General features: G+C 47.4%; 1 protein-coding gene across 1 annotated transcript; it reads right to left on the bottom strand.

Moving 5' to 3' along the window:
* Window positions 1-1,650: 1,650 nt before the first annotated feature.
* On the bottom strand, window positions 1,651-22,050 carry LOC135904907 (isatin hydrolase-like). Its single transcript, XM_065435911.2, has 3 exons — window positions 21,742-22,050; window positions 5,956-6,220; window positions 1,651-2,368 (listed from the first exon to the last, which is right to left on the bottom strand). The coding sequence occupies exons 1-3, from the start codon at window positions 21,771-21,773 to the stop codon at window positions 2,054-2,056; spliced, it is 612 nt and encodes a 203-aa protein (XP_065291983.1). The 5' UTR covers window positions 21,774-22,050; the 3' UTR covers window positions 1,651-2,053.
* Between the last annotated feature and the right edge of the window lie 539 nt (window positions 22,051-22,589).

The following is a 22,589-nucleotide window of genomic DNA, read 5'->3' as shown; positions in this document are numbered from 1 at the left end:
ACGTCTCATCACTTGTAAATGCATTTTCAGTTTGTTTAGTTACCAATAGGCACCATTTTCAAGATCAGTAGACTCTCAGTTAATTAATCTTTATTTGCTTCCTTACGTGGGTATGAGCTATTCATTGCCTTTTGTCATAGACAAATTACTCCTTGGGTAGGCATAGAAATGCTTACGCTTTTAATAACCGACTGTACGAGCATAAAGTGGAGTTTTCATGAACATTAGAATGCTTTTCTTCAACATACATGACAGTCACATTCTTCTGTGTCCCTGGTCCCCTCGATATCATGGAGTCATTCAGTGTACAGGTTTCGAAGATTCCGCCACTACTTTGCCTGTAGCCACATCTTTGATTTATGAGATAAATGCACAGTTTCTGCAATATTGCACAGCAGCCCGCACCGAGTAACTTGTAGGCCGACGTCTTGTGGACATTTCGCGCGCTCGGCTTACCATGTTATCTATGTCAGCGCATGCGGACCGGTTGCATGCGAGTGCATAAGTGTAGCAGAGCTGCCAGCAACGTGGCATCGTGACCTGTGACGTCACGCTCCTGTTCCCATATATACCAGTGTCCCACCGGCAATAAGCGTTGTTCCTTGGTTGTTCTTCACCGACAACCGGCTTGCTTACAATAAGCCTGTGTCAATCCTGTGTTCGATCGGTGTTCTCTCACGCTACCCCCCTCCTAAAAAATATATATATCTATATCCTCAATTATGTATGGCCACACATGTGCAGGTCATAAATACCAGGTTCTATAGCCGAGTGCCATCCATGCGGTATAACCGAGCTCAGATTGGTCCACCTTGATTGATCAAATAGGGCACCACTGTAGGTTAAATGAGGCGTACAACTCCTGCGGGACCCGCCGTGGTTGCTCAGTGGCTATGGTGTTAGACTGCTGAGCACGAGGTCGCGGGATCGGATCCCGGCCACAGCGGCCACATTTCGATGGGGGCCAAATGCGAAAGCACCCGTGTAGTTAGATTTAGGTGTACGTTAAAGAACCCCAGGTGGTCGAAATTTCCGGAGTCCTGCACTACGGCGTGCCTCATAATCAGAAAGTGGTTTTGGCACGTAAAACCCCATATTTTAATTTTTTTTCTCTCATGCTATACAGACCAGAAACAGCAAGCTATACCCACAGACTGCAGCTGCTACACGGTATGACTGTCGTAGATTTTAGAACGGGACATATCAGCATGAAGTACGAACTCTGCGCTGTCCGTTCTTAAAACTGCGTTCTGATCGTCTTGGCTGTTTACCTCCACCCGCTTGCGTTTGGTGCTCGCGGTGTCTCGAGAGGCCTCGGCGGCTTGCTCCAATTTTGCTGCTTCTTTCTGGAGAACACGGGCTCTCTGGTACTGCTAGCGTTTACCGCTAGCAGTAGCAGAAATGAGAAAGCCTGGCAACATTTCTTTGCACAAATTACATGCATTTAGACGACAGTAAGCACTGCGCCAACACCGCCTTAGCAACACTTTCTGCATAGTTGCCACGTAGTGACTGAAAACTGAAAAAAAATCCAAACTCTGTACTTAACGAAGCAAAGTACATTTAATCGCACGAATTTGCAAACGCCGGAATGCGCAAGAGTCATAAGGAAAGAAATGTTTGAAACAAGCGTCACAATTACGCAAACTAATACACCCAAATCTTTAATTCCATTCTCAAGGCGATCGTTGCAACATCGAAAGCATATTTCCCACTTTATTCTTCTCTGAATCAATCCTTGTATAAAAGTAGGTGAGGTGAAAAAATCTGTGCTGAAATTAAAAGAATGCCAGGGCTGGCTATCACGAAAAATGTTCGTAATTGCTAGAGATTTTCGTGAGAGCAAGTGCCAGCCAATTGTAATGTATACATATACAGAACGCCCGGCTTAGGGCAAACATCAAATTGCGATCCAAAATACTTGCAAACTCGGACCCAAGTCCTTGTGTTGTTTTCTTTCTCTTTTTGTTATTTTCTTATTTAACATCCTTCCTCTGTAGCAGGTGCGCGTTGCACAGAGATGTGGAGGAACCAGCAAAGTTCGTGTTAGGGCTTAGGGTAGCGTTGCCACAACGCGCACGGGAGCTCCACTAGCACCTGGTATTTTCATGGGAAGGACAACGCCAATCGCCCCCGTGGCCGGAACACTTGAGAGACAGGCCAAGTTCTCGGTGGTGTACAAGCTAGCAGCGGCAAGGATTTTGTGCACGTTGAGCTCCGGGTAGTGATCCAGCGAAGGCCCGTCCAGGCCCATACCGTATGGCCGCCGCTCGCTTGTCAGAAACGTGGCTGCTTCAGGTGTGATGGAGGGAAAGTGTCGGTCTCCGTTTTCGTCCAGTCCCATGTATGCCGTCCGATTGGGCCAGAACTATTTGTCACGAGAGATACGAAAAAAAAAAGAAAAATCATCCATTCAACAGAGTCCCGGAATTACCTATTTAATCTAATGCACTCGACTTGGAGACATAATCATTATTATCATTATCATCATCAGGAGCAGTAGCTCCACTTATGCCTATGCTTCTTTACATGAGCCCTGCGTTGCATGCTTAGCTATACTTTGTTTAATTGGGTATGCGCGATGCTCACCCAGCAAATGACGGTCAGAAAAGGGCACGCGACCCATCGAGAACATGACCCTCGCCCTTCTTACGAAATTTTAACAGCGGAGCTGTTTAAGCTTTCGTTCCGCCGTGGAACGTTACCAGAAAACTCAGCCCAGCTGTGCGCCTCCTCGCGTTGCCTATCAACACTCCTGCAAGAGCACAGAGACACGTAACCTCCTAGCGCCCCACGCACGTAGGGTGGAGTCGTGGGTGGAGTCGTGAGTAAAAGCTCGGAACAGCCGGCGTGACGGCACGCCTCTCGCCTCCTCTACTCCGTGCGTACGTGATGCTGCCGTGGGAAGACCGAAGAAAGTCCGGAACCCGAAGAAGAAGCGGCCTACCAGGAAGAGCGCCGTACTGCCAAGCTAGAAGCGAGGTGCAGCCACCGAGTTTATCCGGAACACCGCGCCGAAGCTGCGGCTGAGCAGAGGTGACGCCCAGGGAAAGTTTCAGTCCAGGGAGAGTCGGCACCTGAACGCTCGACGTCGATGAGAAAGCGATCCCCGCCTGTGACTGCTCGAAAACTTTCAGCGTCAAGGCCGCCCGGACGCGGGGGCGGTGACGGCCGATTCCAGCGCAAATTTCTGGGCATAGAGTTTGGGCATAGCTGTCGCGACTGTCACCTACAAGGAAGCTCGGCGCGTGGCTCAGCGTACGGGACTACGATCAACGAAGGAGAGCCGATTCTGCCCATCGGGCCGGGGTCACTGCCGACAACCGCCGCCACCGAGCCGAGGATTTCGAGTTTCGGGCCAGAGACAACGAACGCTGCCGACTGAATGCTCGGCGCCGCCGGGAATCGGTTCCGGGCCTGCAAGTCACCGAGAACGTTTAGCCCCAAGCCTTCAGATCCATGGGAGGTGCGAACGGCCGCTTCCATCGCGAATTCCTCGGCATAGATTTCGGGCACAGCTGCCGCGTCTTTGACCGGCTCTAGTTCGACGTTAATCTCTCCACGGTGAGCTCTGTGCAGAACTTTGAATAGAAGAGATCTGCCTTGCAAGTGCTTCGATATGTACTGAATACCTGCACATTGCTATGAGCATAGTTAAACCACGCATAACCTCGCAAAACTTTGCAAAACCTAGCAACACTTAGCAGAAGCGGGAACTAACTCCGCTGTGACCCAGCCTTGCACCATTAGGGCAAATTGCCCACATTTTTTGTGTAACAGGGATACCTTGCTTAATAGTATATGCGACAACACCCGCTAACCCTGCCCTACTCTCACTGTAAATTGCGAGCCACCAACCTAAAAAAATCCCGACTACGCCACTAGCAACGTCCTACTAACCTAAAAGATCTAGCTTGGCCCTTGACAACACGACATGTCAACTAAACGAGCTATCCGTGCGTTGCTTGAATTTTTGAGCATCAAGGGCCGACATCTATCGCTAGGAATGGGCCCACTCTGGCTGCACTTGCATATACTCGCGTCCGACTGGCTGTCCTCATAGTCGCTCCCCCCCCCCCCTCCACCTACCGCTCATATTCTTCTCTTTCTATTACCAGAGTAGCTGGCTAGAAGACCTTTTATCTCAATGTGGACATTTGCGAGTATCCTGAAACATTTTTTTTCGGTTTGTCTCCACTTCTTTCTCATACTCTCTCTTTTTTGATGCCCCATCGTCTCTAAAGTTAACACATTACAAAACCTTGGTACGTTCTAAATTAGAGTACGCATGCGCCATATGGGATCCTACTCAGACTACACTCATTCAAAGTCTTCAAGCATTCAGAATCGCACAGCACGTTTCATCTTATCGAATTATTTATGTCATTCCAGTGTCACATCTATGAAGAAAACCCTAAACTTGCCTGACCTTTCGTTGCGTCGAATGTCATCTCGCCTTAACCTATCTATAACTGTAATAACGATTTGAACGACGTTCTGTTCCATCCCCATCATTATATATCTCCAAGGACCAGTCATCGCTTCAAGGTGGTCCTACCGTCTTGTCACACAAAATTGTGTAATGACTCGTTTGCTCCTAGAACCAGTAACGCATGGAACCACCTTCCTTCCACAATCGCGAGCATAACTGATGACCATGAGTTCAAGATCGCTTTACAAGATGCCCTGTAATATATTCTCTTTTTTTTTGTTAGCTGCATGTCTTGCCATTCTTCCCCCACTCCTTTCTGTAGTGCCTTTGGGCCCTGAAAGTATTTTTTAAATAATAAATAAATAAGTAGACAGAATAAAGTTTTCGTATGACTTCAACAGGTTTACAACCGATCACGAACTATTGCCTGCTTGTCAGGTTGCTGTTACTTAGCGTGGTCTTTTGTACGTGCACATATTTATCCACAAACTACCGCTTATGCTCCGCCTGCTCAAAATCTAAATCATTTGTTGCAAGTCACCGCTGTCGTTCAGAACAGAACAATATGTCCCAGTTCTCATCACAAGTAACTCTTGGCAATATTGCATTTTGGAGATTTGTTACAAAAACAACGAGAATAACACTACAATAAAGATTGATTTGTCTGTCTTTCTTGCGAAGACTTATGGAAGCACTAGAAAGTTCCCTCTATGCATTTTCAGATGTATTCCCGTACGCTTCCCCTAGTCCTTGAGCGTGCAGTGCGCGAGCATTCGCCGCTATTTGTACTGATTCGAATGCCTTTTCGCAATATATGTATTCCATATAAATAAATGTTCGTTGTATTTTGAAGTCTTTCAGTTAGTTAACTGATGACATGGATTCAATTTGTTGCTCAATGTTCTGTTTTTTATAGTTTTTCCTAAAGCAGCCCTTTCTAGGTTTATTTAACTGAATTGTTTCAAATTTTCTAAAAACGCATCATAACTAGCTCAGTCGATAGGGTTACGTAACACGCAACAGTCTCCCACGTAACGCCTGATAATCCCTGAAAGATCCTGCTAAACTAGCTTCACTTGAAAGGCTCCGGGCATTGAACGTTGTCAGATTTAGTTTCTAGCTGCAACTGATCCAGAGATTTATGCCACCCTCTCTCCCAAAACATGTATGACCGCCGAAATTGTCCCATGTTTCCCCATTAGCTGGCACTCAGCCACCGGTCACTCCAGATAACGGTCTACGTAATAACGAAGTGATCGAAGCAGCAACATCTTGTCATGGATGGCACTTACGCAAGAAAAAATTTGCGAATACACATCGTAGACAAATAAACATTCAGCCGCTTTTTAAGGTCCGTGCACTTTTTTTTCCTTCACTTTCCGTAAGCTGCAATATTGCGTATGCAGTAAGCTTTGCGTAACCAGGACGTTGCGTAAGCAGTAATCTTAAGAGAAAATACGCAGTCGAAACTGATGTCTCTCTTTCACTGTTGAAAAAAAAATCGCTCATTCACATGTTCTTACTCTGCACTGTCCCGTTTCGACCAAAAAGAGGCAGCCATCAGGAACTCTTCCGTGGCGATTTTCCCAGTCCCGTATGTCGGACACAGTGACACTGTAGTTGGGATCAGCTTCCGCCTGTGGCCGAATGTCTATCTTCACAATGGGCACGTACATAAGACGCTCGATGGGGATGTCGGCCACAGACCACCCACCCTTGGCGCAGTGCAATGGGGCGTCTATGTGTGTGCCACCGTGTGTTGCTTCCGAGATGGTGTCGGTCTGTGCCCTGAGGAAACGAGAAAAAAAAAGATATACGATCTGGCACACGAAAGGACGAGTTAGGGGAGGGGTTGGGGGCACACACAAATTTTAAAACATTGGTTTCATGCAATTCCATTCTCTGAAGCATGCAATGGTGATTGTTTAATACACATATCTTTAGCTCATGCTCGAACGCTTAATGTAGTAAAGAGGCATGTCCATAATTACGGTAAAATATGAAGAGAACATGTAGGCATTCATGCGAAGCTTGCGATCAGCAAGGGATGCTGGCTTAGCATTGTTCATTTAAATACCTAATAAGCGGCGCAGTGAAACCTTCCCCTCCCCTATGGACTCTATCCAACATTGCCGTCATCAGCGTTCAATGTCACTGCGCCTTACACGGCATCCCTTTAAAGCTTTCTTATATAAAAGATCATGATGGTGGACCCTGTATGAAACTACCTGGGCTAGGAACATTCGAGCAGAACGAGCGCTTAATTTCAACTAACGCTGAATTCGAGGGAAGAATTCTCAGCACCTCCTGAGAAGAAATTTCAGTATTTCATAAAGCAAGCCAGAGTCCATATAATATAGCAGTTATTTCACTCGATTCTGTAAATTCTTATCATCCACCATTCACGTCCAGCCGATCGTGCTGATAACGTTGGTGGAGCGCAGCTCCGGTCACTGATGAATCACAAGATAGAAAAGAATTGGAATAAACTCGTTACATTATATCGGTCCAGTTCTACTGCCAGGCTACATGCAACCGGTGGGTTACATCAACACTTCGAGAGAAGGCCTCGAGTTCCAGCGGCCTCTAGAGCAGTCCAGATGGTCTGGCTGAAACCAGAAAATGTCTCTGTGCGCCCACCAGAAGTACTTTCAGCAGCAACCGTAATCCAAAATCGTCTCCCTAGCAGACAATATACCGGTTTGCACGCACCCACGCCTCGTGGTCGGCTGCATCAATAGATAATGATTCGAGCTGACATGCTGCACTGCCTTGCATTCCATAAAGTGTGAAGAAGTGAACAACAATCTCTCGAGTTCAAACGCTCAGAAATATTCCGCAGCTTTGATCGAGGAGCCAATGTGTGAAAACACGCCTGATGATTCGTTCTATTTGCCACTTGAGATGCACATGAAGATGGCGTACTCAATGAGGGCGTGGTTCAGTACGCTTCAGATAAGAAGTATGGCAACTGTTATTTGACCTGTTTTTGCAGTATACGTTCTACTGCGCCAAGTAGTTATGATCTAGGAACCGGGCTATCTCTGCAACAGCACGATGTAACGCCTAATAAAGGTGCTTTGCACTTAGTTGGGTTCAAACCAAGAACCCGACGACTCTGCCGATACTCGAAAACCACATTCCATCGCATAAAACGCCCAGCACTCATCTCCCAGATATACGGCTCTCTGCGGAATGACGTTGAAACGCCTCGGTAACATAAATGAGAAAAATATTTTCGCAGTTAGTCGAATTGTAAGAGATAACCCAATGACGGGGTTGTTCCTTACCTGTGCGGACACCTTATGTACAAAAACTAAATTTCACTATATCACCAGCAAAGCGAACATTCGCTAAGAGATCGATTCGCCCACTTGTAGAAGCACCAAATTACAGAACTTACTAGTAAGTTAAGTGCGCATTTGCGTTCGAGTATAGGCCAATCCTGAACACCCGTTCTATAAACATACATCTGGCTGTATGAACGGAGTTGGTAATTACCACAAAGAGGCGCGTGTCTCTTGAAATGTTCAATCATTTTGCGTTTCTTTCTTTCTTCGTTCTTATAAAAACTATCGATACCTGAAGCCTGTTTCGGATAAAAGCGTGTAAGAACTGCCACACACTCCGACTTCGAGGGGCAGAGCCTTAGAATAGTTAACGCGAGTATGTTAAAGTACTTATCTCATTGTGACATCGTCACTCGAAGTGCTTGATTAAAGAATGGTTGAGCAGACGTGCCTCGTGGAACGTGTGAGTTTTTTATACCAGCGTTAAAGAAACTCAGCGTTTAGCGAGCCTGGGTTGTGTTCTGCCTCTGTAGGGCACACAGTAGAGGTTGTACGTTGTATGTTGCTAAGAAAACGGGGAGGTTCATCACTGTAAATGACGTTTAACCTAATCTCATCAATTCCGTAATTCGAAAGCAGAGTAAGATCTTGAATACAGAATAGCCGGTGGAATCCTGCACGAACCCCCGTGTCGAAGGTGTAGGGAGTTACCGTCAGCCTTTCTCCCGTGCCTCGCGCTCGCTATCCCCTTGAAGCTCTCGTCTTGAAGCAGGGAAATATTATTGAATCCGTACTTTATTATTGATAAATGCATATTGCGTGGTTCTTGTGGACGATACACGCGGGCGCCTCGACGAAGACGACGAACGCTCTTTGGCTCTCGAGGTGTCGGCTGAACTGGCCAGCGCTGCAGTTATCCTTTGTAAATATACTTTGTAAATAGTCTCCAGCTCTTAATCCTTCGTTCGCGTAACGTTTTGGTAAAGGGTGCCGTTCCCCGTCCTCGCCACGGAGCTCCGCAGCGGCCGCACCCTCCTGCTTTCTGCCATGGCTCCCGGTGACGACACCTCGTCTGCTTCTACTCCTGCGACCCCGCCAACAACGTGCGTTACGGTTACCAATCCCAGTGATCCCGGCATAATCTCCGGTCAAGATAATGTCGACGTTGAGGACTGGCTCAGCCTGTATGAGCGTGTTAGCCAAAACAACCGCTGGGACCATACCATCATGCTAGTGAATGTCCTATTCTAGTTGGACGAAACTCCTCGTGTGTGGTTCCGGACACACGAGGAGGAGATCTATAGCTGGGATGCTTTGAAGGAGAAGCTCAGCGACCTCTTTTGAAATTCCACTGGTCGGCAGCTGGCAGCTAGATGAGAGCTTGCCACCCGAGTTTCCGATATTTTTCCGATTAACGCAGGCTAAGGACCGTCTGGCACTTCCGTAACAGCTCCGCAGCAGTTTTCGTGCGACTGCGGTGAAGGCCGGCGTGTGGCTGCATCGGTGTGAAATGTCAGTCACACGATAGGGAGCTACGCCGACTGCGTCGGAGCATGAAATTTCAGCTGAGACCTAATTATGGAGCCTTCGCACACACAAAAAAAATCGTCTTGTGCATACCTCACTCGGATAGACAAAATTTCATAGCGCAGTTTATCTTAGCCAGTAACCCTCAATATTTGTTTCTGACGGCGCAATTCACCAAATTCTTTTACAGATAAGCTAGACAGGGTATAAACAGGGACTGTTGCATCTGGGCCATCTGCACGTTTTTGGCTCAAGTTATTTTCAGTGTCTATTCTTCTTAAATTAAGCACGTTGGTGCCATAATGGCTCGTTTTTTTATTATCGTATAGGAAGAATGCAGGTATCTGTCAATACTATTACTTTCGAAGCATGGCCCAACTTCACTATACAGATTCGCTATCTATGATGTTTCAATTGCTCAGATTGGCGTACATTTGCGAAGGATGTCTGTTTTTCGTCTCTGAGCATCGCATTTACATTTTCGAAGCCACCATCAGCGCTCAGCAGTCAAGCATGGTATTGTGCTGTGGGCGTTGGTCTGATTAGCAATAAACTAGTTGAGTACCTATTCAAGCAGCCAAAATAAGAGCTCCTTGTTGTCTCCAAATATGTGCCGAAAAAAGATGATACAGCAGAAGGTGTCATGGGTGACGCCCCTCCTTAACCCTTAAACACATTCTACAGATTTAGTTTCGTATCGCCCCCACCTTAATATCTTTAGTGGCGAATGCCGTGAAAATATTTGTCTACGTAAGTAAGAATTAGTTCGTGGAGCAGGAAAGTAAGCGTTATAATATCCATGACTGGTTTTAGACAAAGGCTATGCAAGGCAGTGTATTTTCCTGAATCAAACATTGTTCCTTTCTATATCGTTTTCTTTTCTTTTACTGTGTAGCACCTATTTTGAACACAATGTCGTCTACTCGCTCTGTTAATATTCTGAATATTCTTCTTCGTCGCATTGCAGAGATGACCTCAAAGTTTTCTTATTGTTATTTAGCAAGCGTCATTTAATTCCGCTTCTTTACCACCGAAGTTGCGAACGAAAAGCATACTACATGTGTTAAAAGAATGTCGTAGGTAGCTTCTCTCCTACTGCTGTCTCTCATGCATCATCACATTGTAAAATTTTGAAGTATATGATAGCTTATTACATAACCAAACCCTTTTTTGACAAAACCATGCTTACCACCTATCAGCGTGGCATCGGGAAGGGCTATTCCAATGTTACACAATAATGTCAGTTAATCATGGTTTGCAAACATCCTACACAGAAATCTTCGAATTGGTGACATTTTGCTAGATTTTAACAACGCGTTGGATCTCGTCTCGCATGATAAACTTCGCCCAGAGCTCTATAGTCTAAATCCCTGCCAACTTTGTAGTATAACTAAAACAAGTTTATTATCATGGGGTTTTTTAACGGCTGCTTTGTTAAGAATTATTATGAATATATTGGCATTTGTGCAAATCTCTGACACACTTACAGCCATAGGCATTGCATGTAAGGGGCGAAAACATTTAACATAATAGCTGAAATGTGGGACGTAATTGGAGGTCAAGGTCTCCGGGGCTTTGCAAAGAGTGAGCGGGCTATCTCCCTTCCACTGAGATAAGCGATGACTTGATATATTTGGGCTTCTCTATCACGGCAGCATCCAAGCGAGGCTGCTGCTTTCTTTCTCTCTGCGTCCATGCACCACTCTCCTCCTCATTTCTCTGTCCTGCCAGGCGGTCAATGGAGCATTTTCAAATGCCGCCGCAGCAATCGGTCGTTATAGCGAAGTTACCGGGAAATAAAATTACGTTATATTCAAGATATTCTTTAAAGATATTAAAGGGGTCATAGTTACCCGGAATGTGCATTACTACAGCAGAGAAGTTCCCAACGTTAGTGTTACAACAAACGCAAACGCGATAGCGGTGACATGGCAGCGCCAAAATTTGATGACGGCAGCAAGCAGCTGTTCCGTCGCTCGTTTATCATCGCATGACACATAACATCCAGGGAACTGCCTTCACGCTACGGAGTGTACATGGAGAGCTGTTTGTTTCGGCAAGTTAATTCGAAGAAATATAAAAGGTCATGCCGTATGTTGCATCAATACGCGACTTGAGGATTTCTTACTACGCACTTCGTTTTAAGTGGACTGTCGTGATGCCGCCATTTTAATAAACCGCTCTGAACTGCATGCAGTGTGCTGTTTCGAATAAAGTTATTTCGCTCTAACGAGTGTTTACTGTATCTCTGCAAATCGTAGTTCTACTTACAGTGCGCGCTAAAGTGTAAAGATGGTCGTGTATAGGGGACTTGCAGTCTATAGATATGATGCATATTATTGCCTAAGGTGGGGCTTTCGAACGTTAAAATCCCATGAATTATCATTTGCTAGAAGTCGGACAGTCTTACCATTGGTTCCCAGGGCCTGGAAAAACTTCTATATCTAGATGAAATGATTCGCCGTCTTTCCAGTATATAGTGTCATTGGTGTAATTGTTTGTCAAATCAACCACCACGGCATTCTTCAGTTGGGGAGGCCCTTTAGAGGGTGCTTCGCTTGATCTTCAGATTGCGTGACGCGAACTACGCAGTAGATACACGCTGCCACACACACCAAGCACAGCAGGCAGTATCCAACCTCGCGTATCTGAAACAAAGACCTTCCAATAATCAGGCTTAAAATTGAACATCATTAACCTGACATCACAAATAATTCACATGCAGGTGAAAATAGATAATAATGATAATAACAATATTAACTGCGTGCATTACGAAATGTGCCTTCAAAGTGTTAGCGTTCGATGGCAGACTGTAATATTTGGATGAAATTGTAGTGAATATTTTTGTTTACTTTGCTTGCACGTTGTGGAGATTTATAGTCATCTTAACATTCATATAACCGTCGCAACTCAAAACAACTTCTAGTGAGCCTAGTTGATGCCCATATCACATAATTTAAGGGTGTAAAAAAAAACACAAACACGTCCCATGGGTACCCTTTCTTTCATGTCGTGACTCAACTACATACAGCGATCTTCGGACTAGCTAAGCTCGAAACCTTAGAAGAAAGAAGGAAAGAAGCCACACACAAGTTATTTCGCTCAATTACTCTCTCTAGCTTCTAATTTGGCGAGTGCGGCACATAATCCAGGACACCAACAGGTCATTCCATGACGAGCACGCGCGTAGTGTCAGGGCTGTTTTCGGACTAACAAACCTGTACTGATCATTTATTTATTTTTCTAGGGTGACCGATGGGTAGCCCGCATTACCTTGCAATGGTCCTCTTCTCGCTCGTGCCGTATAAAAAATAGGAATGTTTGATAATGTAATTTTCTTGTTTGCATATATTGTGACGCAGCAGTAATCACGGCGTTTATTCCGCGTCAAAAGATTAGGCGAACCGACCACGCCCACAGCACGGAGCACACACGAGAACCAGCCCCACAAGCGATGATGAAGAAGAACCCCACATGAACCCCATATGATGATGATCGTGTACAGATGACAGAATAAAGCTTATAAATTCCCACACTAATGTCCCCTCGCGCGAGAGCGGCCATCCTGGCCGCAGTTCAAAGGGGCGGTGAACGTCTCGTGAAAGGCTTCATACGGGAAACGTGGACAATCTCAGCGGCGCGGCAGCGGCGGTCATTTGGAACAATAACTGGTTCCACGCGATAGTTCACTGGAGAAGTCTGCTCCAAGACTGTGTAGGGGCCGATGAAGCGAAGCTGAAACTTGTCACACAAGCCAGGAGTACGAACTGGTGTCCGGAGAAGCACTTCCTCGCCAGGGCGGAAGCACACGACGCGATGAGAGGCGTCGTAATGCTGCTTGCGGTCCTGTTGCCGTGCTTCGGTGTTGATGCGGGCGAGCTGGCGACAACGCAGAATGCGGGACACATATTCTTCGCAGGAGGAAGGACATTGATGGACAGTTGGCGCGAAGAAAGAGACGTCAAGACAGGTAGAGGGCGAACGACCATAGACAAGGTAGTATGGCGAGTAACCGGTCGTGCGTTGAACGGCGGTATTATATGCAAAGGTCACGAATGGTAAAATTGCGTCCCAGTTTCTGTGATCCGGGTCAATGTACATGGCTAACATGTCAGATAACGTGCGATGAAATCGCTCTGTGAGGCCGTTGGTTTGCGGATGGTAACTGGAGGTAGTCTTGTGGGTGGTTCCGGAGGCTCTGAGTACTTCGTCTAGTAGTTGCGAGAGGAATGCTTTTCCACGGTCGCTCAGGAGGACGCGAGGAGCACCGTGACGCAGTATTAAGGATTGAAGTATGAATGCAGCAACTTCAGAGGCCGAGGCAGAACTCACACAAGTTGTTTCGGCGTAGCGTGTCAAGTGATCAACGGCTGTCACAATCCATCGTTTACCGGTGAGAGTCACAGGAAGAGGGCCATATAGGTCAACTCCAACGACCTCAAATGGTTGCGACGGACAAGGAACCGGTTGCAGTTGTCCGCTTGGAGCTGATGTAGGGAGCTTTCGATGCTGACATAGAGCGCAGGAAGCGACATACCTCGCTACACTGGCGGACAATCCAGGCCAGTAGAAGCGCCCTTTGATGCGGTCATAGGTTTTCTGAAAACCAAGGTGACCAGCAGTCATGTCGTCGTGAGAAGCCTGCAGGACATGAGCACGTAGAGAGCGTGGCAGGACAGGAACCCAGCGTTGACCGTCAGGGTGATAGACATGACGGTATAGGACGCGGTTTTCAATCTTAAATTGCGTCAGCTGCCGACGAAGGCGGGCGTTAGGCGGGCGCGAAGCTCCTTGAAGGTGGTCTATGATGCGCCGACAGTAAGAGTCGGCAAGTTGATGAAATTGGAAGGATTTGTTGTCGTGTGGAGGCATCTGGTCGACAGTGGCCAACAAGAAAGCATCTGAGGAGGGATCGAGCGAAAGCTTGTCACGGACGGTAGTTGGAGCTCCATTGCATGGTGTCGTAGGAAGCGGACAGCGAGAAAGCGCGTCTGCATCTTGGTGTTTTTTCCCGCACTTGTAGGTAATGGTAAAGTCGTATTCTTGCAAACGAAGAATCCACCGACCAAGTCGTCCAGACAAGTTCTTCAGCGTCGAAAGCCAGCATAATGCATGATGATCTGTAACGATCGTAAAGTGGCGGCCGTGAAGATAAGGTCGAAACTTCTGCACAGACCAAATGATAGCTAGACATTCCTGCTCCGTGATGGTGTAATTCCTTTCGGCGTTTGTCAGAACGCGACTTGCGTATGCGACGACCCTCTCACCTAAAGTGTCGTCTCGCTGTAGGAGAATGCCACCAATTCCGTGACCACTAGCATCCGTATGCAGGAGGGTAGGAGCAGCTTCATCAAAATGGCGTAGCACCGGTTCAGATGTGAGAGCGCGCTTCAGATGGGTGAACGCAGATTCGCATTCGGGAGACCACACAAAGGGAACATTAGAACCCAGTAATTTGTGCAGAGGTGACGCTATTGAGGCGAAGCCCCGTATGAATCGCCGAAAATAGGAAGCGAGGCCTAAGAAACTACGCAAATCTTTGGTCTTTTCGGGACGAGGGAAGTTCTGAACTGCGGAAACCTTGTCAGGATCAGGACGAATGCCATCTTTGCTCACAATGTGACCTAGAACTTTGATCGTCTTGCTGGCAAAATGGCATTTTTTGGTGTTTAGCTGAAGTCCAGCGTTGGCAAGGCACGTGAGAACTTCATCCAGACGTTGCAGGTGCTGAGAGAAGGTTGACGAGAAAACAACAATATCGTCCAGATAGCAAAGGCAAGTCTTCCACTTTAGGCCACGAAGAACGGTGTCAATCATGCGCTCGAACGTTGCGGGCGCATTGCAGAGGCCGAATGGCATGACATTAAACTCGTACAGCCCATCTGGTGTTGAAAACGCTGTTTTCTCCTTATCGTCCTCATGCATAGGTATCTGCCAGTAGCCGGAACGCAGATCGATGCTGGAGAAGTACTCGGCACCCTGCAGGGAATCCAAGGCATCGTCTATTCGCGGCATAGGGTATACATCCTTGCGCGTGATCTTGTTAAGTGCTCGGTAGTCTACACAAAATCGAACAGAGCCGTCTTTTTTTCGAACCAAAACAACGGGGGAAGACCAAGGGCTAGCAGAGGGGCGTATTATGTTTCGTTGGAGCATGTCGGTGACGTTCTCGTCTATGACTTTCCTCTCGGCTAGCGATACGCGATATGGTCTACGGCGCACGATGGATGTACCATCTGTCTCTATCCGATGCGTCGTAATCGAAGTCTTTCCCAACGAAGTTGAATGCGCGTCAAAGGAAGCTGCATGTTTTTGGAGCAAAGCAAGCAATTGTTGTGACTGCGAAGGCGTCAGGTCGGAACTGATGGCAGCTGCAAGAGCTGAAGGAGATGCGGCCCGTCCGGTACAAGGACCTTCAGAAGAAGCTGGTTTAAAGGAAACTACAGATATAGACTCCGATTCAGTGGCGCAAGCCAATGTAGTGCCTTTAGGGATGAGAATCTTTTCGGATGTCGGGTTTGTAGCGTAGAGAAGTGCAGAGCCATGATCAAACCTAACCAGCCCTGATGCAAAGGCTATCCCTCTTGCAAGACAGCGTGTAGATGGCAATACGAGCACGTCGCCGCAGTCAATCACACCAGACGTGATAGTAACGATGCTTTGATGGCGAGGAGGTAACGCGGTATCTTCTGCAGCAAGGAAGTGAAGGGGTGCGGCATCTGCATGAAGTGAATAGGTCGTGTCGGTCATGTGGAGAACGCGTTGTCCACAGCAGATGGAGGCGGAGGCCGTAGAAAGAAAATCCCATCCCAATATGAGCTGCTGGGCACACGAACTTAGCACTGCAAATTGTACTTGATGTAGAAGTCCATCGATAGAAATACGAGCTGTGCACATGGCGATAGGTCGAATGGAGGCCCCTTGAGCAGCGAGTAGCGTAGGTCCATCATAGGGGGTCATAACTTTCCGAAGTCGCGAACACAAATCACAGTGAATGACTGAAACACTAGCACCAGTGTCTATTAAAGCTTCTACTTGTACACCCTCTACTACAACCAATAGCACATTGTACGGACGCGATGGAGGAATTTCTGTCCTGTCGTTCGATGCAGCTTTTCCTCCAAAAGCTGCATAATTCAGTTTTCCGGACGACGCTCGGCGAATGGAGAAGAAGGTCTCAGAGGGGACGTAGAGCGGCGAAGGGGTGACGGCGAGCGGCGTCTCGCAGGACGGTAAGCCGTCTCGGATGCTACAATAGGCGATGGAGAGCGTCCGCGCGGTGGACCATAAGGACGGCGTTGGTCATGGAAGCTCCCTAGACGATGGAAAGTAGCTCCGGGCGAAAAGTCATCCCGTTCGTATACATCATATCCGCGACGCTCGTCTTGCTGGCGCTTGCGGCAAAAACGCGCTATGTGGCCACGATAGCCGCAGTAGTAACAGATGGGACGAGGAGGACGCCACTGCGGATAGCTGGTTTGGGTAGGTGCGCTGGTAGTCATGGAAGCGATGTGAGCCGGTGTTGGTTTTGAAGGCATCGGTGGGACGATGACTGGAGTAGCTGCGGCTACTTGTGCGTACGTTGATGGGGCCCTAGGGGTTAGAGGGTCCGTGTACGCTGCACCAGCCATGGATGCCAATTCCTCCTTGATGACGTCTCGCAGATTGGTATCGGAGGCAGGAGAAGGCATAGGTCCCGCGGCTAAGCCAAGATACTGGAGCTCTTCTCGAATTATTGCGCGTATCATCGCTCTTAACGCAGGGTCGTCGGTGGTAGTGTTTGTAGTGGTGTCTGGCTGCAACCGTACTGATTCGAGTTCGTCAAGGCGCTGGCAAGTAGCGACGATATCAGTGACGGTAGCGGGGTTCTGGATGGCTAAAGCATTGAAAGCAATAGCTCCGATGCCTTTGAGGATGTGGCGAACCCTGTCTGATTCGGGCATGGCCGTGTTCACGCGTCGACAAAGAGCAAGCACATCCTCGATGTACGACGTATAAGATTCACCGGGCTGTTGCCTGCGAGTGTCGAGCGTCTTTTTGGCGAGGGCGGAACGAACAGCCGGTGTGCCGAAGATTTGGCGGAGCTGCTGTTTGAAAGTGCCCCAGTTCGTGAAATCAACCTCATGGTTGAAAAACCAAGTCTTCGCTACTCCTGTCAGATAAAAGGCGACGTGACGTAGCTTGGACGCATCGTCCCAACGGTTAGCCGAACTCACTCGGTCATAGTCGTCCAGCCAATCTTCGACGTCTTCACCGCGAAGTCCAGCAAACAGATGCGGATCGCGCTGGTGCCCACTGACAACCCAATACGGAGAGGCTGGGGTAGCCGAGGCCGAAATGGTGGAAGTAGAAGTGCCTGTTGGCTCGTCCTGCGACATGCTGGCGGACAGCTGGCACAATCGGCGACCCGATCGAAGCTCCAGGAGGTTGAGAGGGGAGTCAGAGGACGGGGGACCGAAGAGCACACTCCACCACTTGTGACGCAGCAGTAATCACGGCGTTTATTCCGCGTCAAAAGATTAGGCGAACCGACCACGCCCACAGCACGGAGCACACACGAGAACCAGCCCCACAAGCGATGATGAAGAAGAACCCCACATGAACCCCATATGATGATGATCGTGTACAGATGACAGAATATAGCTTATAAATTCCCACAATATGCTCTTTTTTATTTGTGTAGCTTGTCCTGGTACAAAATACATATTTTTGTTGAAGTTATCATGAACGAGCTCCTTCTCCTGCTTAGACCCGTGACGATTCGCAGTATTTTATAGTAAAAAATAAATTACCTATCGTTCAAGGGACAGCGAGAGAGTGCGAAGAAAGCTGAGCTATTGAACCCTATTACAAACGCGTTTTACTGCTTCAGATGACGAGTCTGGAAAACAAAGCCGAAGGCGGATTATCTGGTGCGCCTTTTCAGCCGCTTCTACAGTGTCGGGAGCTCGCTCACTTGGTGACTGGACAAGGTAGGAAGAGACACGTCAAAGGTAGCGTTCAGTTCGTGTTTAAACAATATAGAAGAAAAAAGCAGCCATTGGTAGTCATGCACAGAGAATCTCACAGAAGGTTTGCAACAGGCAGGTCAAGGACCCATTAGAAATGATCAAGGGCCACGCACACACAGATTAGTGATGTTCCCTTCGAGCGTTTGGTAAACTAATTCGTTTGAGTGTGGCACGCTGTCGTGAGCTCGTTTTTTGTGGCACCAAGCTCTCATGCTACAAAATCTAGCTTACCCGTGTGCCTTTCCACAAACTAGCTTCAATAGTGAAAAACAAGCCACGTGCTGCTATCTGTGAAACAATATCCACTTATCAGGCCGGTATCCGTTCAGATTATACGCCTGCAGCGAACCATGCCGTCCCTCCAAGTTGATTATCTCAGCCACAATTTGACTGACAATACTGGACCAGAAATGGGCGATTGCCCAGACCATCAAACACAGTGCAAATGAGTTTCCTATTCACAATATAGCCTGAGTAAAACACGGATGTGTGGAGGTCTCGTCACAATTGCATGTGTGGCACTTGGTGGCATCAGCCATTTCAATGATGAAGGCGTAGGAGTTGATAAATGTGACGCCGAGCCAACAAACGGTGTTGCGAATGGCAGTGCTTTCACCACTGTTTCCAAAGGGCTGACAAGTCTCTAGGCGTAGCACTGGCCCAGTGGTTAGTAGCTTGACTAGCAGCGGAAAAGGACTCAGGCAAGGACGAGGCGACATCATGAATAACAAAGCATTTCAATTGAATCAGCATGTAAGGGGTTATCAGCTGGATAAGCTGCTCGACAAAGAACGAACACGAACAGCTTTTGTTGAAGGCTGAAGATTATAAGATGTCATGGCGCTGGCAAGGGGCTCTTTTTATGGCTTGTTACAAACACTCTCGCCTAAGAGAGCGAGGGACTCGGCTCTCACCTCACTTGCGGCCGGCGCTTGGCAAATGGCATTGGTTGCTCCGACCATGCCGGCGCGCATACAATGGGCCCGTACGAAGGGGAGAAGGCACAAATGTACGCGTACGCGCGCAGAGACGCCAACTGTCGCGGGCACGCTCGTTCAGATTTCAGCACTCGTTGGGCTTCTGGGCGTCCTTAAGATTGTGGTCGTTGTTCTGGGCGCGTGACACGATTTGTCTGTCATACTATATGTATGTTTTGTCTGTGTTCGACGGCTTCAGCTTGATGAAAAAAAATCAGGGCACCTAAGCACTTCTGATGAGTTGTGATTGCGGAACTATTACTAAGGTCCAATTGAACGCCGCTGGGTGGTCCTTCGAGTTATGAACTCTTCGCGGGCAGCGAGCACGTTGAGGCGTTTGGCGCGTATTGTTTTGGCCTTACCGAGGCGCGCTTGGAACGCAGGCGAGAGCTAGCGCGTACAAAAAACGTGCTACAGTAACAGGATAACACAATCTTCCGAGCGTGATAGCAAGGGTGACGTGGCTTCCCGGCGATGCCCTCTCCTCTCACGCAACACCTGGCGCACTAGCGCCAAAGCAAGCAGGTGCTCCCCTTTGCCCGCTCCGATCCGTCCAGGCGCGCTCCTTACGCGGCATCGCAGCCAATAAGAAATTAGGTGCTGTTTCGCTCCCACAGATCACAGACGCCGACTTTTTCACTCAGTGAGCCCTTTGACGTTTTCGCATCAAAAGAAACATCAACACTACTCGGCGAAGATGTAGCGCCAGAAAGACAATCTGGAGCAGCAATGTCACATTCTTATCACGACGCATTGGCGAGAGACATGGAGTGCACGGGGTAAAAAACGGTGTTGCGAAATTTCTAGCACATATTGCCTGCTCTTGATATTTCTGCCCCATAGTTAGTATCGGTAGTCAAAGCTTTTACACAAGTAGAGTGCTACATAGGAAATCAAGAAACGTTGTGGAGACAGCAGTGCTTACAGGCAATTCTGCAAAGATTGTGTGAAAAACATGCTAAATAAATATATAAGCAAGTTAATGTTCGCATATTCATGACAAATGCAAGTTATGGCTTCACAATTAAAAGAAAAAATTCGGTTTATGCATTCAAAAAAAGCAAAGAGGTTTCGAGGAGATGAACATTTCGTTTGAGTAACAGTGGGCGAACACGGAAAACCTCGTTTCAGCAAGCACATTTGTAAGTGTCATGACAAAAACAAGTTCCCACGTTAGGCATCGCTTGCGTGTGCACTGCTGATCGGATTGATGTTAAGCCAAGCACAATATTATCTGAGTATATTTCAAAAGCTTTCTGGGAAAACGCTGTGCTTCGGTTTGTCATGTCCTCTTTGAACAGAATATAAAATTGCTTTTAGGGATTTGTCATGCTTGCAAGATGTGGAGTCAGCCGGGTGTGTGAGCTCGCTTTTTCTTTCAGCAACTCTATTTCTGCAGGGCGTCCCTAGTTATGGACCTCATGCTAACCGTTATAAGCGTAGTAAGAGTGACTGCCAGGGATTCATTCACCTGGGCTGTCATTTTCTCAGAATAACATGGAACCCTTTTCGTCGATCTGAAATTACATGAATTTTGAATTCCCAATTCAATTATTCTTGTGAGCAAGCAGCATGTGATACTCAGTGGCATTGCCCTCAAAGCTGATTGGTAAAGAGCAAATGACAAAGTTTCTGAATTAGCAAGTATGAATGTGCTACCTTGTTTCTGTTCTTGTGGTCACCGTTCTGGTGGTCAACATGTTCTGGTGGTCACTCACGTTACCTACCCTCAGCTGTAGACGCAAAGATCAGATGTTCTTTTTCTTCGCAAATTAATACATGGGAAAATCAGCTGCTCGCAACTGCTTTCTAATGCACGTTTTTCTATTCCGCAGAAAGGCACAAGGAAACAGCACGCCTTTCAGCCATCAGATTTTTGTGACCCTCTATAACTGGAGTGCGGCGACATATAACACCCAATCAGAGTGCCTGGATATTTTCATGCCTAATTTTAATATTTTCCTGAAAGGAGTTAAAGACGCACTTCAATAACTGAACAAAGACTCTCACATCTGTTGTGTCTTCCGCCATTCTGTACTCTTTCTTTTTCTGTTCCTTCACTTTCGCTTTGTACTTTCTTCGTGTAGGTATTTTATGCTCTGTTTAAATCTATATTCGCGAAATTATAATTTTTTTATATGTGCGCGTGTGTGTATGTGTTTGTGATCAGGCATTGTTTTGTCGAGTGCGCCAGCACCAAGACCCTCGAGGATGTTCCAAGGCACTTTATTAAACATCTTTGATTATTATTATTATTATTATTATTATTATTATTATTATTATTATTATTATTATTATTATTATTATTATTATTATTATTATTATTATTATTATTATTATTGTGATGGAAGTACACAGCGTTAGAAAACGACATTGTAATTCATAACCTGCGCTTCTCTATAGCTAAAACTGTTACAGCTTGAAGGAGTGACTAGATGAATCTCGCACCTCGCACGCAAAAGTGATTCAGTGTTGTAAATGCGAATCAGTGCGTTTTCACTCACCGATGCGCAGGCCGACATGCTGCAAGTTTCATCCGCTTTCCTAGGTGTAATGTCCAAGCCGACTGTGCTTGATTCCAGCGATGAATTTTGGCCCTCGCTAGCACCTTTCTTCTTCAAGCAACAAGTCATTGCGCCGCCAGACATGACAAATCAATAAAGATAGAAACCGTGCAGCCATTACATGTCAGTGAAACGCCACAGCTGATACACGGGAGAACCCGTGTATGTAGGGGATGACGGCAGCCTTTCTTTTGTTCATGTCAAACGCATCCGGGCCGCGTTCCTCGCTCGCGTGCGCGCCGCTCCTTCTCCCCCGCTATGCTCCCCTCACCCTCGCCACGTCGATATATGCTTCGCGATGCTATTTTTATATTCTGTTTTTACCCTCTCTCGGCTCTCCCTATCCCAGCTCGGCGAAGCTGAGCTCATCGAGAGAAACCCAGCGAGGTTCTAACAGCTCCACTGTGAAATAGATTGCAATACTCGTACGTCATCTCGGCCCAGGGCAGCGATCTGCCTTCCGCAGCTGGGTCAGCATTGTGCGTGTGCACGCGCAACGTAAGCACTCTCACCGTCCCGCAAAGCTGCCGTACGTGTGCATTGGTCTGCGCGAAACGGGCTATAAGCGTCAAGCTAACGCTATTTGTTATTTAACTTCGCGTTGACTTTGCGTTGCACCGTAGAGGTGCGACACCTCCTTGCGACGCCACTGGAGTCGCTATTTGTTAGGCCTGCGTGGTGAGACGCCTGGCAGCCTTCGGGGAGATGTTCCTTCTGCCCAGCAGCAACTGCTTTAAGCGCTGCGTCGCGCCAGCACGTAGCAGCCGGTACAGTAAGAATACGGTCCG

This window comes from Dermacentor albipictus, chromosome 3 (assembly GCF_038994185.2).
Source record: "Dermacentor albipictus isolate Rhodes 1998 colony chromosome 3, USDA_Dalb.pri_finalv2, whole genome shotgun sequence".
Lineage (NCBI taxonomy): Eukaryota > Metazoa > Arthropoda > Arachnida > Ixodida > Ixodidae > Dermacentor > Dermacentor albipictus.
The sequence above is the reverse complement of the archived record's forward strand: the minus strand, read 5'-3'. Positions and strand labels throughout refer to the sequence as shown.

Coding starts and splice junctions, on each gene's coding strand:
- LOC135904907 (XM_065435911.2), bottom strand. CDS start 21,773: ATGAAACTTGCAGCATGTCGGCCTGCGCATCG. Junction 6,221..21,741: donor GCATGTCGGCCTGCGCATCG/GTGAGTGAAAAC, acceptor TCGTTTCCTCAG/GGCACAGACCGACACCATCT. Junction 2,369..5,955: donor TCGAAACGGGACAGTGCAGA/GTAAGAACATGT, acceptor CGTGACAAATAG/TTCTGGCCCAATCGGACGGC.